Source organism: Falco cherrug, chromosome 6, assembly GCF_023634085.1.
Source record: "Falco cherrug isolate bFalChe1 chromosome 6, bFalChe1.pri, whole genome shotgun sequence".
NCBI lineage: Eukaryota > Metazoa > Chordata > Aves > Falconiformes > Falconidae > Falco > Falco cherrug.
In genome coordinates this window covers 83,223,651-83,244,051 of record NC_073702.1, presented here as the reverse complement: position 1 = coordinate 83,244,051, position 20,401 = coordinate 83,223,651, and the positions used below count along the sequence as shown (strand labels likewise).

At 34.7% G+C, this 20,401-nt stretch overlaps 1 protein-coding gene across 4 annotated transcripts in view; it reads right to left on the bottom strand.

Annotated features, from left to right (window-relative positions):
- The window catches only part of RYR2 (ryanodine receptor 2), a 434,547-nt gene that overhangs the window by 186,291 nt on the left and 227,855 nt on the right, over positions 1-20,401 (bottom strand). For all 4 annotated transcript variants that reach the window (XM_055714670.1, XM_055714672.1, XM_055714671.1 and 1 more), the window contains exons 16-23: positions 18,471-18,589; positions 17,935-18,068; positions 16,499-16,740; positions 12,733-12,925; positions 10,719-10,935; positions 9,339-9,443; positions 5,073-5,176; positions 827-910 (exon numbers count right to left, since the gene is read on the bottom strand). In XM_055714670.1, coding sequence (XP_055570645.1) covers positions 827-910; positions 5,073-5,176; positions 9,339-9,443; positions 10,719-10,935; positions 12,733-12,925; positions 16,499-16,740; positions 17,935-18,068; positions 18,471-18,589 — 1,198 coding nt within the window. The remainder of the gene's footprint in view (positions 1-826; positions 911-5,072; positions 5,177-9,338; positions 9,444-10,718; positions 10,936-12,732; positions 12,926-16,498; positions 16,741-17,934; positions 18,069-18,470; positions 18,590-20,401) is intronic.

Sequence of the window (20,401 nt, the reverse complement as noted above, 5' to 3'; positions counted from 1 at the left end):
GGCAGCAACATAGCAACTAGCACTTACCATAGCTCTCAGTCATAACCAAGGAAACTAAATTACTAATGTAAATTCAGGAATAACAGAACACATGGAAGTTCTTTCATACTGAAAATGTGACCTTTAGTTTTCTGGTTTTAAACACATTATAAATCATCCTTTATCCCGTGGGTTCAAACATATGCTGGGCCATAGGGCTGTCACATCCTTATCACCAAATACAGTTCCGTGACTTTCAACTATGTTAAAGTTCCCATATCCTTCATTCCCAAACTGGGGGGCACACTGGTGCTAAGGAAGAAGCCAGGGCACCTTAGCTGGGCCATGAGACCTGGTTTCACAGTTGCAGCAGTGGAAGCCACTAAACCATACCAGCCTGAGCCCAGTCCTACAATGCTGTTGTCCATCGCTCACTCAGGAAAATAGGTCAGGCAGATACTCCACTTCAAGTCACTAGATGGCCATTCTAGGACTTTCAAAAGGGTTACCTTTAAGTATTTGCAGCACAGCAAAATATATTGACAAGTTTGCTGTAAAAATTCTTTACCAAGTTTCTGTAGTACACTCATGTATAAAAGAACTATGTAACAATGAATGCCAGGTATTTTCAATGGATCACAGAAAACCTAAACTTTGTCTACACACCAGGTCATAAACATCTAGAAGAAAAGGTGTAGATGAAGGTGTGGGTGAATTTCTGAAATGTATATGCAGACATGAATACCCAAGTACCAATAAAACAAGCAGTGTAAGTATCGAATTCTTACGATACAGTTCACTTAATATGCACTGCCTAACAAATACATGCATTTGAATTTCAACTTACTTCTTTGGAAGTTTCATTTTTTTCACTTTTTCTTCAGCATGTTCATCAGCAATTCCAACATGGCAGCCTAATGCCAGCAGGGTTCTAGGACACAGAATTCAGAGACAAATTACTGTCAATGTTTCTATACACAGAGTTGCTGCTGCGTATATATATATGGCACTATACAACAAATAAGGCCTATGGGAATGACAACAATATAATATATGAAGATAAACATCAGCTTTTTTGTATGTGTAATAGCTTTCTGATACTGTTAAGAAAATGTCACAAGATGATCCCAAAACTTTTAGTAAAAATCTAAGTGGACTACTTCAAATTTGAACTATCACACAGTCTGTTTCATATAGATGAGGCATCAGTTGAAAGATTCCCTGCCCTTGAAATACGGATTTCTGCTTTACATACTCATTCATACTGCTTTATATCAAAATCTTTTATGTTATGTTACTTACTTCAAAGCTGATGAAAGGAGAAAAGGCATGAAAAGTCACTTGTTATCCTTAGAATATGTTGTCTTTACAAAGAGAGGCTGTTATTCAGAGATTTTAATTGGGTCTGGATTTTGTTAGGACATGCTACTGAAGACAGGACTGACAGCAGGATGCATGATAAGCATTAGGCCGAAACTGCCATCTTAATGTTCAGTATGGATGTTGCATGTTAATCCACGTCAGAGAAAAGGATTCAAGTTAGACACGGTGTGTCACGTACCACAGGGCTTCTACCACAGAGCCACTGACCCAGCCCCGACATTCTGGCCTGACTCTACAAGATGCAGTTCATTTCAGAAAACAAACACGCTCTACATAATACTGTTGACCCTGTTGTAAAGTTAATTGGGTTTCTGATTACTTCATACCCTCTTCCTTTCCTTACAGTCACAGTACCCAGCAGTATAAATCTTAACTCTTACTCATCTCCAGGATTTGATCTGTAACTCATGAATTATTTCTTCCTGCATTTACATTCAATAGTGGGTTATGAAATCTTAGTTTCATTAGCCTAGGTGCATTACTTAAAAATTGACATTGAATTGAAAAGAAGTCCTGGACAAAAGTCAGAGACCACTTTGGAGTCAGATCAGAAGTTTCTCAAAATCCGAGGGTACCACCCATATCTTTGATTGAAACAGATTATACAGAAGAAATTAAAAGTCTAAACCCTGGGCTCCATGCCCATTTTTCCCAATGTGGAAGAAAGCTGAAAAACAAGGGGTTTATTTGTTCTTGTCGCTAGTTAACACTATTTTTCAGTCTTGCTTTAACTATATTTACTGCTCTTGAGCTGACTGGGGCAAAAGGAGCATATATATTGCTCTAGCAGTATTTCTTTCAGCAGATGAATCCTATGTTTCAAGTTGATTCTTACAAAAGATTTTTAGTGTGAACTACATGAAGTAAATCCTACTGTTATGATCTATGAACCGGATTTAAAATTAGACAGTAAAATCAGATATGAGGCAGCAGCCACCTCCTGTGAAAAAAACACTGCCTGCTAAAAATACTCCATGCAGCTAAACTTCAATCACATAAATTGTACATGATTCCTATGCAGCTATCACCAGCACAAGTAAGAGAAGATACCTAACTGTGGAAAGCAGTCAAGAGGAGCTAACTCTTGGTAACCCTGATTTTTTTGTAACATAAGACAGGAATTTGAACCCTACACTATCTCCACCCAGACACAGCAAATTCTAAATCAGAGAGGCAGAGGAGGACAAAAAGGCATACCATACTGGTAGAACCTGAAAGATCCCTAAAACACTTCAAAGCTAAACAGGAAAACTAGAAGTGGCTGAATGCAGCCCTCAGCATAATATTGATACATGTAATTATCACACACAACTGAGTAAATAGGTAGAAATGGGAAAGTCAGTCACAAAATAGTAAGCATGAAAAAAAAAAAAAGACAAGATCAAACTGCAGAAACAGTATGAGCAAAGCATATTTTAATCTCATGACATTTTCAGAGGTAACTCATTCCTGAATCTTGACATTTCATATACTGTATCATTTTTACAGTTCATAAAAGTATTCAATCATACTGAAAAATATACAGAGAACCAAGTATATTGAAAAGAAACAAGTAGATAATTAGAACTTCCTTGTTTTCTGCCTCTCTCATCTAGTAGAGCTGGCAGCAAAACTGGCAACAAACCAACAAAAACATAACCAAAAACAACTACAGTAATTCTTGATGTCTTGCAACTACTTCAAGCATACAGTACACAGTTTGATGCAAATTGTAGAAATTATCACATATAGCTGACTAGAGGAAGTTTTAAAAGATTTTCTTTCTCTCTTCCCCATTCTCCCCCATTGAGGTTGATGGTTAGTAGACTAGAAACATCTAGCAAAGAAATAGTCAAAGTAGCTTACAATTCAAGTCATGACAGTATGAATCATCTAGAATGGATTAGTGCACTAATTTTTCCACCTTTACAAGCGTGCAGAAATGAACCGAGCGAGATACTCATGTTCTAGTCCCTGAACAATGGATGCCTACATCATAAATACATGATAGTGCAACATTGGAACTGTATACTTCAGAAAACAAGGACTAACACAAGAATGTAATGAAGACTGAGCTCAGTAAGCATATAAAATATGAAATCCATAAAAAGACTGAATGCTTTATGTTTTGGATACTATCCATTTAATAAAAAGGCCCTCTCTAGAGTAAGTAATAAAATTACTAAAATAAAAATAATGCATAATTTATATGTTTATAAAACCAAATTCTTTTTTGTTTTGTCAAGGTTCAATTATAAAAGCATTGGGTCCTGAACCAGTAATCATGTAAAGACTACTAAATTTGTTTACCATTTAGTGAAACATTAGGAGTGTGCATTTAATTCTGAAAGTGTGATTTTTATGATGCCTGAGTCATATTCCATAGATTATTCTAGCAAAAGATCCAACTGCAAGGAAAGTTAAAGACATCATCTTTTGCAGTCTCATAAAATGGAAAGGAAGAAGCTATTCTGGATTCTTAGCACACTGTTGTGTGGCTCTCAAAAGCCTCCCTTGAAACTCTAATGTCTAGATGAGGACAAGTAGGAATTTACTTTCCATTTACTTCTGAATGCTTTATCTCCAAATAATGCCAAAATATTCCTCCAGAAACCATTTAACACTCTAGGGTCATAAATATGCTTTTTATTGACTAATTTACTTAATGTGGGAATGGTGGATCAGTGAATAGTGCAGAGAAGCTGACCAGAGAAGGACAATATGATAAATTCTAGCAGGAGTGTTCTACCCAGCTTTCTACTATGAGGACATAAAACACTATATTGTACTATCAGTTTACATGGTAGATTTTTTAATAATATAATACAAATAGTCCCAGAAAAGTAATATCACAAGCAGATAGGCATCCTTTGTTAATGCTCTGAACAGGAAAAAGCAACTGATTTTTCACAAGAAAGGGGAAAAAAAGAAAAAGAATAGATTTCAATGGATTGCAAATAGGAGTGATTTGAGAACCATATATACCAGCATTTATCAGTATGAGAAATATTTTAACATGTTGTCTACATGCAGTGCTACATATTGAAGGAATTATTTACACTAATAGAAAAGTAAGAACTCACACCTGCTTGACAGACAAAGCTGAGATGAGAAGTTGTAACTTTGTCAGCCAGATAACTAGATACCTTGAACAAATCCATTAAAATCCCACTGAAATTTTCTAGCACTAGAACTACTGGAGAGCTTCCATGACATTCTCACATCTAACCACTCAAAAGGAGGAATGCCTACTACTGTTTTGTGGCAATATGCACAGATGACACTGAATTAGTGGCAAGGGGTCCTGAGCCATCATATCATTGTTAGTTACATTCAAAAAATATCTATTGATTGTCAAAGTGTGTTTTATCAATAAAGAGAATTAAAAGCAATTAAACTGATTTGAATTACACCAAATAAGAAGCAAGGATTTTTTTTTTTCCTGAAGCTTAGATCTATTTCTTTCCTTCAAACTAAATGAAAACTGCCTGAGTTGCCATTTTATAATCAACATTACCACAATAAATCTAAAATTCCATAGATATTAAAAAGACTATCAAAGCCACTTTTAATGTCACATACATCATTCATTAATGTATCTCACTCGCTTATTTTCATATTATTACCCTCACCTACACGTCAAATTGTAATACACACGTCAAATTATAATTCTAAAAATACAGCTCCTTAGAAAAATCTTACTATAAGCTTCAAAAGTTCTAGCAACTTACTTCAGTGTTTCAAGTGACATTTGCAAGTTATAATTTCTTTCCTGTTCCGGTAATTTTGAGAACTCCACTAAGCATGGGTGTTGTCTTTTGTTGTCATCTCTAACCTGAAAAGACAGTAAAGGAATAAGTTTGTCTTAAACCCCAGAAATTGTAAAACAGTCCAAAACACAAAGTACTTAAAGCTGATCCTGTCAGAATTACTCAAACTGAACAACACTTCAAAAGAGAATGTATTCTGTATTCTCAAAGCATGATCATTCTGTTCAAGTAAGGCAGAATTTGCATTTGCAAATATACTTCAGATTTGCAGATCTTGAGTGGAATAAATGCTAATCTGTACATTTCATTATACAGCTGTTCACAACAGATATGCAAACTTCAAGAATAGTGCAATCTATGTTATATTTTGACCTAAACCCACAAAATAACACTCATCTTCAGCACCATGTTTGAGAAATTGTACAACCAGTTTGTATAAATAAGTTGATATCAATAGTACTGAAGTCCTCAGCTGACAAAAGTAATGATATAAAGGATAAATCTACCCTATCTCTCAATTCAGAAAATGTTTGTTTCTGAGTTGTATCCAGTAGCATACAAGCAGAATACAACTGTTCAGCAGTCACAAATAACTGGAACATCAATTTCCTTTTACTGAAGTAGCAGCAGAATCATAAAGACTATAATTTACAAAATCCTGCATTTTATAAACTTAAAAAAATGATCAAAAACATTTTTAGCCTACATTATTTCCATACATTTTTAGTCTAATACTGGTCATAACTAGGAAGAGCAACCTGAGAGTCTGGGATAACTAAGTGTTCTATTGCTCTCAGCTTTGTATGTTTATTGTGTCAGAGCTCAGTCAACAAAAACTACAAGATTATGTCTTGCTAGAAGGCTTGATAAAAAAAAATTAGTTTGCAGATATTAGCTGAAAGATCCCAACGAAAGTGTTAACATTTGCTCAGTTGAGATTACATTTTTATCCATATGCTAAAACATTTTTGTGTCCATCTTTCACGGACCATAAGCTCACCATTTATATCAGCCTTTAAAGATGCAAAGTGAAAGTTGGTGAAAAATAACATTATTGACAAATTTTAATCAAGGAAATAGTTCTGCTGGAAAATAGATTGTTAACAGTTGATGTTAAGAAGCCTAATTGTTATACTTTTTCCAAATTGATTTTATTCATTTGGTGAATATCTGATAATTTTTAAATTGATTTATCTGAAAGTAGATCAAGGCAGGACTTCTCAGTGAAGTGGTACCATTGAACTGGGTATAATCTGTTCTCAACAGCTTGATCGGTTGTCCATACACAGAATCAGATTTGACATTTCCAAAGCATAAGAAAGTCAGTAGCATATAAACTGGAATGAAATTTCTGACTTTCAGAAAAATAATCCATCACATTTAAACTCATTGCTTGCCCTGCATTTTGCATCAAATAAGAGCTTTCCTTTGGATATTTTAACATAAATGTCTTAAAATGAAAAAGCTCTAGCATCATGGCAATAAATCCATATACAGTATCTAAGATTACACTTATATAAAACCATAATATCGGGACATAAACATTGAGTGTTAGAGCAGGGGAAGGAAAAAGAGCCATCTGCAAACTGTTACCTATTTATAGTTCCTCTCATTTCAAGTCCTGAGCATTAAATATAAATGAGTGGCCACAGAAGGAGTATGAACATGGACTACTGAAAGCTGAAAATTATTTTTTATTTCTCTTCTTCTATTTTTGCAAGTTCTGTGTTTTTCTATAACAATAACTTTACACTACTACTCAATCTAGTTTGTTTAATCTCATGAAAAATATCTCACATTTCTCTGTAACACTTCCGAGTAACATATTTATGCATTTTGATCTAAGCAGCTATAATTATCAAATGGAACAGCAGTCATTTGTTTATGTTTTGGATTGAAAACATTTACAATCTCCAGGGGAGGTTTATATTCATCGATAGGATTAATGTTCTTTGGACAGGCAAGCAATTCAACTGCAAAGCTACTTGATCAAAATTGTTAGCAGCTAAAATGAGAAACACTATTTAGCTGACACTAAAAATGTTTATTTGCAGAGTTCTCTCTAAGACCTCTGGTAATCTGCATTAATAAAGATTCAGTATTGTCTCCAATACGGACTACTTTAGATTTTCGCACAGCTAATTTAAATCTTGGACAGCAGGTGTTTTCCTCAGAATTCCAATGCTCATTGAATTTCTCCTATTGACACTTTTCACTCTGCAGCTATAATACATAATACTTCTATTATATATTCAACATATTGTGTAGGTAGCCTTCCCACCCCCGATTTTTTTTTCTGACCACAATATAAAAATCTGCTGCCTTGCAAATTCATTATGAAAGTGGCAGAACTTGCGATACCTATCAATTCTTAATTTTTGTGGCTTTAAATGTAGAGCAATGTTTAATAGAAACAAAGATATGCAGATGTATCTGATGATTTCAAGTTGGACACCTAAATACCACTCATATTCAGATTTGTAATGAAGCCAGTTAAGAAAAATCCTTAAATTTTGCTAGATTAGCTTGTTATTTTACTTTTTCACATGTATAAAATGCAGTAGTATTGCATGCAACACCAGGTATCATTCTGGTGATACTACACAAAATTCTGATTAAACAGGTATGTAGGAGGGAATATAAAATGCAATGAAACAGTATGTAAAAGGGAATAGAAAATGCAATCTACAGCAGATACATTTTTTTTTAATAATCTGAAAAGACATATCTACAGATTCTCTGTCTTTTAGACTTTAAGCTTTCTGACTTGGTGAAAAAACACTACTAGGTACTAAATATAATGCATCTTGCCCTGCATTAAAAAGACACAATTAATTAAGATTAAAAGACTCATATGTTTGCCTGTAAATCAGATAATTTCTGTTCATGCCTTCCCTCAGTACTCAGTAACAGTTCAGATAACTAAAAACAGCAACACTGGCTTAAACTGATGGAATCATCTGTAAGAAACCAATACAATAAAGAGGTAAGTCGCCAGAAGATTATCAGCATATACTTTGTCACATTCGAAAAGTGAGCACATCTAGCCATAGAACACTAAAGCCAGAGAAAAAAGCTGAATAACTTAAAAGATTTAGCACCTGGTTTCATTCTGAATATAACTACATTTATCGCTGCTTAACTTAACTATGTATGCTATATATTGTTTACATTAAAATAGTGTTCCACTGTACAATTAGATTCCAAATGTAATGGTACGCTAAAAATTCCTGTAGATTACTTCACTGCTGGTATGATTATACCACAATTAAAATGTTTTGACGCATTAGTTTAACTGGGAGTTTGTGTTTGATTTGGTGAGGAAAGCAACAACAATAAAATCCAGAGATCTTCTCTGCCAATCAGATCTTTTAAAATACTGTTGTATGCTGCACCAAATACAAACCCTGTGCCCAGTTGCATTAAATCTGTAATCTGAACTCCTTAGAAGACCAAAATCTTTTTAGTAACAAAAATGGAATACATATATGTTTCTGTACATGCATACATGTTTTTACATTTACATCTAGTATCTACTGTATGTTTCTATATACTCTTCACAGCCATTGTTCTTCATAAACACCATCATTTGGGACCCAAGTAACTAGCTTGTATACTTTTTTATGATTGATTTAAAATCAAAACCCACTAACCAATAAAATAGGCCGCATTTTGTATCAAATTCAGAAGCCAGATATTTTTTTTGTTCTGTCATAATCATTGAAAAGGAAGAAAGAGGTAAGAAAAGACCTTTGTGGAGCACCCAATACAGACATGAGCCTGAAGAAGTGAAGGAAGGAGAAAAACAGGTTTAATGGAATTTCCTATAAGCAATACTTATTTAAAATGAAAAATATGTTTGGGACTCGTGAAGGAGTTATGCCGGTCAGTACATGTGAGGAGAACCAAGAATAACTGCTTTTATTGGCTTGTTCCATCGGGCAGCTACACTTCTTGCCCAAGAACAGACAAGGTGGAAAAAACCACTACATGCCTGCTGCACTGGCAGTTAGACTAGCTGAAAATTTCAGCACCAAACAGCTTTAATATCAGAATTTCGGTTCAGAAATACATGAGCACTGTTGGTCTCCACCTGCTTCTGATGGTAAGTGTCTAAAAACTTAATAATTTTGGAAGGATGGAAAAGAAATGCGGTCCTATTAGCATGTTGAACCCAACGTACTGAGTAACACTATGTAATAGAAAATTAAGTTGGAAGGTACATACTGGTCCATATTGCCAGCCAAGTTCAATCTTATTCATAACCCAAAGTTCATGGATGTTCTCTGCTAGTTTTTCTCTAATCCTTTCCAGGTGTGGAGGCAAAACAATCTAAAGAGAGAAGAAAGAAAGAGGCTATTACAAGTAAGTTGCTTGACAGTACCAACCAAACTTCCGTAACAGACAAACTTTGTACAAATCAGATGTCTCAACTAAACCTAAACTATAATTCAGTTCTTACTGACTAAAGTAAGCAAGAATTCTTAGATCAACAGATATACTTTAACCTACACGCTTCCAAGTTCGAGTTTAAATGTCAAGGGAAAACAGTTTTAAATCGAACACTTCCAAATGGCACAGAAAACATTCCTGGCATCTGGCTAGAAACTACTTAAAGCCATACTATTTTTCAGCTTAAAGAATGCTAAAAAACTCAACAACTAAGGTAATGCTGTGAAAAACTCTTCAGACAAATATAAACGTTCGAGAAGTGAACCCCACAAAAAAAAAAAAAATTAAATTAGATGATCATGACAGGTGACAAGTGAAATCAGAACAGCATGTCACTGTCTCCAAAAGCTGAAATCTTTCTGAAGTGTGCTTTACCTCAAAAACCAGAAACTTGAAATATACAGTGCTGCAGATCACGGTAACATTACCCTAATTGTTGGTATTACAGATCAATAATTAAATGACACATGTAGAATTCTGTATTTTGTGCATAATGGCAACAAACTAGCAGGTTTGTACTTGTTTATGTGTTTTTTTCAGGAATGAGTTCTTAAATTTGTTAAAACCTAAGCACATAGTGTACAAAAATATGTACCATCAGACTCTGGGCAAGTGTAAAATGAACTCATCTCCTGAGATCAGAGACTGAGCTCTTTAGTATCCAAGAATTACTGCTCGTTGCAACTATGTAAAACAAAAAAGCAAACAAAAAAACCCAAGAACCCAACAAACCAAACTTCAATGCATGCAATTTACTGCCTACAGGGAATCAAATGCCACTCTCAGTAACCTGCAAGTCCAGTAAATAATTAGCGCTGAAGCTGATCTAAAAGTCTTACCATAATGCAAAGTCTTCAGAAATTGTAATTAAACAGCAATGAAAATGTCTAGTAACAGAACACGAAGTTTTTTGCCTACTCTGATATTAAGGGTAAAACATTACTATAGTGTTAGTGAGCTGAAATATATGAAATATCTTGTGAGCACTGTAAGGACTTCATGCACCATTTATCAGCTTCTTGCAACAGAATGTGCCAACCAAATCTCAAGAAAAAACAAGTTTGAGATGAGCTGCTAATTCAATCAAATGTGAAATAACATAGGCCTATAATATGTGTGTTTAAAAATGAAAATGCAATCTTTAAGATTCCATACCTGGCTAGTATCTACAGGAACTGGAGTGAAAGCTGCTTGTGACAGAGAGATCGTGGGACCCAGCAGGTCTCTTGTATAGCTACGATCCTGCTTGTACTCTCGGCTGTGCTCCACTTTCAGCTTCTCTTTTGGCAAGACAGCTTCAAAGCAAGGGGCGTACCCAGGGGGAGGAAGGAACTTGAACTCTCCATGGCGACCTCCAAGCAAAAAACGTACCCTGTAAACATCAAAGTTACTTTAGATAACTGAGACACCTCTAGTATCAAACCTCATCAGTTTGTAAGCCTAAAAGTTATTGAATGCTACTTTAAAAAAAAAAAAAAAAAAAAAAAAAAAAAAAAAAAAAAGGGGGGGGTGGGTGTGTGTGCTGGTGGAAGATTCAATGTTGCAGATTCTTCGCATTGTTTACAGTTCACCTTTCTCTAACTAGTGCTGGAGTTTATGAAGTAGCAGGTGCAAAAAACATGGGGAAAAGTAAACAATTTTTCCTTTTAGTTAGTTTCCACTTCCATAAAAGTATTCTAAATCATGAGATCAAAAGAGAAGCCACACAGAGAGAGAATAATCAGTTCGCTTAGCACACCTATAAAGTAAGCAGCAGCCTTTCAAGTCTCAGAAGGCAGAGATTATAACCCAAAGGAATCAATTAACCACCTCTGAACTCTCTCCACTGAGGGGTTCTCCACTCTCTCTCATTTGAGAAATGAGCCTGGAAATTCCATGCAATACGGTTCTTTATTTTCTCGCACAGAACAGGACATTTTTTTTCCTAAAACTTATACTTGCCATGTTAGTAGAAACTCAGGGGAAAGCATTCGTCTATTCATTACAAAATGGTGACTTTGTCATGGGGTTTTGTTACTGAAAAATTCAGTGAATGAGGTGACCACGAAGTAGCAATGACATAATACCAAAAAATCTTCCCAGAACATCGCTATCCAGAAGGAATTAAAAAACACCTAAAAAACTAGCCTTACAACAGAATAATTTTGTGTCTTTTCTGTTTACTGAGTATCTTACATTTTTGTTAATGCTATACCAGAACACTCTCCAAAAACACACTCAGCATACAAAAAATATCAGTCAAAAATTCCTCTCATGACAGATAAAGCATAGAGGTTTATAGCTTTGCATTTCACAGCATGCACGTCTATAGTTTTACCACATTGTATCTCCTGTATAATCCAAGGCAAAGTCTTAAGAAGTGCATTTTGCATCTGGAATGAGAGGCTGGTATGGCCACTGTCTGATATCTCTTAGCTTCTGTGGTATTCACCACAGTCTTTGAATGATCCCTCACAGAGCACTGCTCTGTCTCCAACAGAAATCAGCTTTCAGCCTTTACCTTTGCCAGTACTGCTAAAGTTGGTCCCCCTGCTGGAACATCACACAATTTTTTTTTTAATATTATAGTCTCAGACTATTCAATACAGGGAAGCAGAAGTCTGGCACCTCAAGTGTGACTTGAAATTTTATAGAAAAACCAGTTCAGCAACTAGAATACAGATTACTAAATTCATATTAACTCAGCCAGCTGAAAAGAAACTGTACCACCAACATTTCTTAAGGAAAGAGCAGATAATGCATCTTTAAATAATAGCTACTACCTCATAGCAAGTGATTTAGACCACATACATACAATATCAAAGGCTGATGGCTTTATTCCCATATAGGTAAAATGCTGTCCTGGAGTGAATGTGTAGCAATGTGTTAGCTAAAAATTTATAAAGAATCTATTTCTAAAGTCTGTCTTCAAACCACCTGAATACACTGGTGTGCTGAAAAACAACAGATGCACTATCTCTTCAGGACTCCTTTGTAGTGCTCGCGATCCAGGAACTGGAACTGTGCCAAAGAAGCAGATGTCAGAAAGGGAAATGAGAGCAAAGACATCCAGGGAAATATTCAGCATAATCACATGTACAGGAGAGAAAGAAAAAGAAAAAAAAAAAAACCCAAACAACAAAAAAACCCAGACTAGGAAAAAACCCCAACAACTTCATGGGATGCTAACTTTATTCCTGCAGAGAAGCTGACAACTGGGAAGAAGAGGCCATCTATGTTGAAATTTTCAAACATTCCTTGAACTGGCTGACCATTTATCCGGAAAGAGATGCTGGGGGCACTCAGGTCCAAACAGCAGCTAATAACATCGTCAGTTCTTAACAGATGTTGGTTGGGAGAATTTACTGTTCGTGCTACACAACCTATGGAAGTAAACGAGACATTTAGGAAAACTTGTGAAAATCATAAAGGTTTTCACAGCAGCCTAAAAAAAAAAAAAAAATAAATAAGAGAAAGAAAACACAACAATCAAGAACAAACACAATAATAAACAAGTACCTCACCTATAACATCTAAGATCTGATTTAAAGCTTGCAATATAGCGAATAGAATAAAATTGCATCTACAAAGCTATTTGAATTATAAATAATACAATTAAATTACATTTAATGTAAGTGAAAATAACTACTGATACCCATATAAACAGTCAAACCCAAGAAAATTAAATTTTATTCCTCACAGTAGAAGTGCAAATTGAAAAACAACCATTAGTATCTAATATGAAACCTAGTATACTTGACTAAAGAATGCTTGAAGCACATATTTTGAGGCATGTATATTCAGTAATATATTGGTTTTTCCTTTAATAAGTTTTGTATGAATTCTAAAGGATCATTCTCTCTTATAACAAATTACATTTACACAAGCACACCTGCCCCCAAGGGAAATAACCTATAGAACAGGGAAAAAGAAAATCTCTGTTTCTGAAATCTACTGACATTTACAACAGAAAATGCATGGAAAAGCATGAAAGTTGCATGAAAATATCTCTAGACATGTTTTGAAAAATGAGACAAACCATAATGCATATTAAGAACAGAGCGCTAACTTTTTAACTATGCTGTCCAACTTCTGTATACATCAAGAAATTAACTAAAAGCACTATATTTTCAAGGTGATGATGAATATGGCATATGCTTTTAACGTCAGCAAAAATAGTAAAAGTAAAATCTCAATAATTCTTCTGCAGATATATTTTCATACACACCCCCCCCCCCCCCAAGGGAAAATCCAAAGTAAAACTTCCGACACTTAACGTATGGAAAATGACTTCCTGATACTGGCACATAATCTGCAAATTGTAGGACAGAGGGTCTTGTGCAATCTGCCTTTCTTCATAGGGCAGGCAGCGGTATAGTTGGGGGAAAAAAAGAAACGTTTTCAGATGCTTTTGCTGCTTCTCTACACCCTTTCAAGACAGGATGCCCTTAGCTCAGTTGCTGTAATAATAGTTCCACGAGCAAAGACAGGGGAGTGACATGGAGAAATCCTACCAGCCCCTCACAAATAGAGAATTCTATAGGAAACACTGCGGAGAAACAGCAGCAGTTGGAATGACTTGCAAGGAAACTACTTTCCACCAGGTCTGCATTCCGAAACTCACTGAGCACAGCGGAGAATAGCAGAGAAAAACATCACAACAGCTGAGAATTAGTTTCAAATAAATTACAGAAAAGCACAATTATTTAAGGCAGGGATAACTAAACTCTAGAAGAGCTAACCATGAAGAGCAGATACTTCACCGCCTTAAGACACAATACTTGTGACTAGATGCCTTTTCAGGTGTTAAAATGTCATATATAGGTTATTGGAATCAGTGCAAGGCTGACATAACAGAAATATGTACTGGTCTTTGATGAACACATAGTCAGACCAAATGATCTAAGTGCCTTTTCTGGCATTAGGCTGTAAAAATCTGAGTTCCAGTTCTCCATATTCGAGAAGTAATTGCAGGACTGAAAAAACTAATGTAAATTAAATACGATTCTGGTAAAGGCTTGGTCCAGAACAGGAATGCAGGGGTAGAAATTAGTTTGGCTATTCATTAATTCAGTAAATGTTTCATGCTCAAAAGATTTTTTTTTTTTTTTTAAATGGCATTGCAGTGACTTACCAAGATGCAACCTGGGATTGTGGAACAAAAGACATGATTTTCAACATACTTCCAAGTTTGAGAGGTATGTGTTACATGTTAATGTCAATGAAGACAGAAATCTTTTCAAGTCTGCCAGCCACAACAGAGATTAATACACAAAAACACAATTAATACACAAAGGTAGTCTGACTTTTTTGACTGGGCTGGATTATTGACTTGAGAACCACAAACAATTGTTCATTTATTCTTTTGTGACATTTCTGATTAAAAAGTTTCCAGTGGGTACAAAAATCATTTTCATTTTCAGTAATCTTTTGTTTCCTCCCTAAAAGGGACCTTAACTACGGAAGTTATTTCAGTTGGCTTATTATTTTTTGGTTTCTCTGTAATAATACTTTTTCTGACAAACTCAGTTATGGCACAGCTTTAGTGACACCATTAATTATGCAGCATTGTTCCAAAGTAATTCTCACTATACATGAGAGGGAAAGTGGCAGCTACTTTCCTAAGATGCCACTCCAGTTGATATGTTCTTACTTAATAATACAAGCCATTGCTATTTTGATTGGAAAATTCTTTTGAAATGTAAAACACTATTCTTTTCCAAGTACCAAGGCACAATGCCTCAAAACTTCAAAGACCTTGAATGAGACATACAGCTGACTCACTAAAGTGTCTCTCTTATCCACTAAGGAGCTTTAGAAAACTTGCTCGTATCTTCACAGTGGCAAGAATTGCCAATCCAATGAGCCTAACCCAGTTTCCAGTCAGTTCTACAGTTCGCTGCTGCCCAATAATCTCTTAAAAACAAAGCAAAAAAATTTTACTCAACAAGGCAAAACCACAGTAGAAACTTTTTTCAAGTTTAGGACTGTCCAAGTGTAGAACCACCCATTCTAAATGACATCTGGGAATCTTTTCATAAAAGTTAAATTCTGTGAAAAAGATTAAGAAAAAGAACAAGCTTGCTTTCTTATTATTCTGATTTTGCTGAGCTAACCCAGTTTGAAGAGAGACTAAGATATTTGCAGAACCAACAGTATAACAAATAATTTAGTTACTCGTTTCTATTTCCTTTAACATTAGAATTTGCATACAGAAACTACTATTAATGAATACATCCAAGCTGGGCCAATAACATTTTAAAGATTTAAAATACCTGACCAAACACACCACATGTAATCTAGGAATATGAGTTTGCAAGTCTTGCAATAAGCAGCCACTCTTAATGTATGTAAATAATACATTAATACGGATAAATATCTGGTTTTAAAATGTATAGTAAAAAGCATTCCTTAAAAATCTTCTTCACCTTTAAAGTGTTTTTAAACTTCCAAACTAAATATCCTTATTAAAAATCCGTTTGGAAAAAAAATATTAAAAAATTAAATCTCTCAGGCTGTTTACACTATCACACAGAAATTACAAATATGGATGACTTTTTGACAGACTTCATTTTTTGCACCTTTGAAGTTTTAAATACAATATTTATAGTTATAAAAAAAACAAAAACCAACAAACAAAAACCAAACAATTCCCAGATTGAAATATAAATTACTAGTCTATCTGCTTTACTTTGTATAAAGCAATTTTTTCAATATGTAATGTCAATGTAAAACGTATTCTGATATACGGTACTGGTTTTGTATATTCCTAGTGTCAACTGAAACATCTGATTCACTTTGCTGCTGTTGAAAACAAATTTGCTGGAACTGCAAACAAAGTACTACTATTTCTAGTATTATTAAAAAAAAACACCACCACAAACACACACACAAAACAAAAAAATAAAAAACCCCAACACTAAAACCAAAAAGAAAACAAAACCCCGGGAGAATACCTGACCACAGATGCAGACCATCGAAGCCATAGGAATACAAGTCATCACCAACACCATTTCCTCCCCATTCTGCTCCTCCCCCTGGATATGGTGAGTAGCCCTCTGTTGAAGCCCAGCCCACTCGTAGATGAGTTGATTCTGCAGTCACAAAGGGCTCTAGATGGTCCACCATAAGTTCATAGTACCATTTTCTGTATTGGGCAGAGCCTTCACTAATCCCCAAGAAGATGTTGGGCCGCATGCTTAAGGAGAAGGAATGAAAGTGGTTATTAAAAACTTATACCATGAACATGACGAACTACTGCAGACTTTTCATTAAACATTCTAATGCAAAGCAAAAATACATATTCATTACATTTGCTTTGTATACAGCCTTATTTGGGATAGACAGCTCTGCCTTCCCTGTATGACATCCAAAGCCAGCTCAGAAGCTCAATCAGTACCCTGATATTTATAATTTCTTCTCATGCATTTTGGACAGAAGTTTTCATTACTGATTTTAGCTTATCAGTTGATAAAATTTATTACTGACATGGAATGATCCCCATTACACCATCTCTCTATATGTTATATACATTGGTGTGCTTACTCGATGTGTTGGGGGGAGTCAAGTCACACGTGGCTATGAAAAATATGAGTGAATGTATTAGATATAGAAGTGCAAAGTCTGTTTCACTTTTAGTCTTGAAAAGCTCTCCTTATACAGTTGTGGATTTTTTTAGGGTTTTCAGCATCTAATAAATCCCATGAACTCCAAATTCTAAGTACTATTTCTATGTTTCAACTTGCATTCCACTTAATGATTGAGACTTTTAAAAACAGACATAAGTTGAGATCGAGGAAGATCTCACAAATCTCTGCTTAAAGCCAGATTCTTCTGTCTCAGCATAAATTCAAACACTGGATAAACATTTAATTTGTAAATATTGATTTGCCACTTTAAGATGCTACTGGCTTCATCTCGTTATTGATGTCCGCTGGAACGCAGCTTCTACAACTCTGCCCATGGAAGGAAGCGTGAGGGCACTCCCTAAATATCCCAGGCACTGGGGAAGGTGTTTGGTACAAAGTTCTTGATTCTGACCAAAGTTGATTAGGAAATGCTCACAAAATCACAAACGTGAAGGCAATCACAGGACACTGGCTGAATATACTTCGAAAGTACAGCGAGATCAAGACAAGAATCTTTAGAAGAGACTACAGTTTTCACACATTTAAAGCAGTTTAGAGCAGCTTTAGCCTGCACCAGCTCTCTCTGACCCATGTTTTGATTCTAATCAATATTGCAAAGAGTATTTAAAATCCTAGTAAGAATGAAATATTTTAACAAAGGGTTTGGAAGTAAAACGGGTTTTCCATAGTGCCTGATTTTTTTTAACCACAAGTTTTATTCTGCTTTGTTCATAGACACAGATTTTTTTTTTCTTTCTTTTTACCTGCTCACATGGTTGACAAGGCGTGTCTGTAAGAGCAGATCTCTTCCTGGCAGGAGATTATCACAGATTAGATGTTGATTAGACCGCACAGCTACTCCATGACAAACACAGAGAGAACACAAAACATCTAAAACCTGCAAAAAAAGAGATTCTTTTAATCTTAAATATTTTTCATAACCACTGTGAGTTATTTCAAGCAATAGAGTGCTATATACCTTGTTACTGAAAGACTTGTAAGGGTATATAATTCATCCAACACAGCAGTTTTATTTTATAACAGTTATGAAGTTCTCCTAACAATATTAAGATACATTCTTCCTGCTTCCCTCAAAAATTAGTGTGGATCAATGTTTTAATCAAAAAGATGATAACACTCCCCTTTGCTTCTTCAAACTGCTCATATGTCTTTTAGGAAAAGTTTAATTTCTACTTACATATAAAGTATTAAAGTATTTGAAATCTAACTTCTGCACAGAACAACATACTTGTGTTGTTCACAAATGTGCATCTAAACATACTTGTCTCTTCTTTCCTACCTTATGGTTTCTTCCATGTTTGTCCAAAAGACAGATGATTGATTTAATATGCCCTTCCTTAATAATGTTTAGAGCTTCTGGGCTTTCCACCAACACACAGTGTAAAACCTCTAGAATTCCTGAGGGGAAAAAAGAAAAGTTATTTATTCAAAGTGCATATAATACCATAACCACACATAATACTTCCTAATATATTGCTCAGCAATATGGAATAGTTTCGAAAATCATTGTATAAGACAGACAAAGCCAAAACAGACTAGATGTACTTCTAGACTTCCGAAAATAAGTGAACATAGTATAAATCAGAAAAGACAGAAAAAAACTGTATATAAATGTGAAATTTTAATAATAAATATGTGATGATCAACACTCAAATTCAAAAAAAACTGGGTAAAATACTGCTTTTCAATGAAGAGGGGAGGACTTCACACTGCATACATAATATATACATAAAATATGCTCTCCATATTTACAGTTTTCTGTTTCTTTCCTCTGGTTTTGAATACACCACTGAAAAAAATGTGTATCACCAATAGACGACAGCTAATATTTAGAGAATTTAGATTGTGGTTCATTCACATAGCTGCCCTCAGTATGCATTTTCGGTTTTCTGTATTTGTGAACAATAAAAACAAGTTTTTCAATTTGTAAACAATAAAGAAATTAGAAATTCAAATTTAAGGAAAAAATATGAATTTTGATTTATTTGGGTAAGTTTTTTACACATACATATCCCCTTTTCCCCTTGATTTCTTTTTTTTGCTGTTGTTAATAATTCCTGAGTAACAATAAAATATAGCCTGGAACTTTATAACTAAATCATTTTAGAGAAAACCAAGCAAAAATTAAAAGAAAAGCTGAAAACCATAAACTCTTAAATTTAAAGTAATGAGGATAAAAATATTGTTGGAACAATATATCTCTTTCTGCTAAGTATGAAATGCATGCTTACACAGTGAATAACGAAATGCAATGAGATAAGTAATAACTATGAAACAATTACAGTCTGGTATTAAAACCATTATTTATGAGGAATAGAAATGGCCGGGAGTTCTGAGTCTAATCTATTGCCTCTTATCAGATCAGCAGAAAATCCAATCTGGAGAATTTTCCAAGTATCTTACTGAGGAAAGAGATTAAACACCATTAACAATTTACAGAATTTACCTACCTATGCAAATATATTCTTTGACAGACTTAGGACATGTTTCATTTTTATGTACCAGCAAAGACCAAAATACCTTCAGTTTATGAATTTATTTATTTTTATTGTCAATTTCAGACCAACTTGTATTATGCTTAGTTACATTTCAATCAAGGTATAACTCTGTTAAAAACAAAACTAAGAAGACACACATAGCCAAAGAAACCGTAGACCTCCTCATAAAGAAAAACATATGCAGACTTCTTACAGAGGGAAAAAAAGATGGGAAGGATATTATGAACAGTCATATGTCAACAAGAATTTTTATATTTTTTCTTTAATCTTAGATTTTAGATTCCCATCCTTGTTAAAACAGTTACTCTGCCAGAAGAGACAATGGTTAGTCTTAAATTACTTGCTATTTGAAAGGTAGTTTTATTTTTTATTTCCCAAGAAAATCTGAATTAAAATGAGGATTGACTGACTTCATTCAGATCTCTCATTTCAATTTAGATTACCTACAGTATCATCACCTTTTATCCCCATATATTTAATATTTTTTCCAGGGATCTGGAGGAAGATATACTGTCATCACTAATAAAGCATACAGATTACTCAAGGACTGAAAAGTAGTAAAGGTGGAAGACAACAGATACAGTGACAATGTGATTTATCTGGTAAACAGATTCCAAACAAAGCTCATACATATGTAAACAAAAAATGCAGGTGACCCTGCGTAGATATTGTAGACAATCTTCCTGTTCCGTGCAGTGGCTCCAAGAAAAGT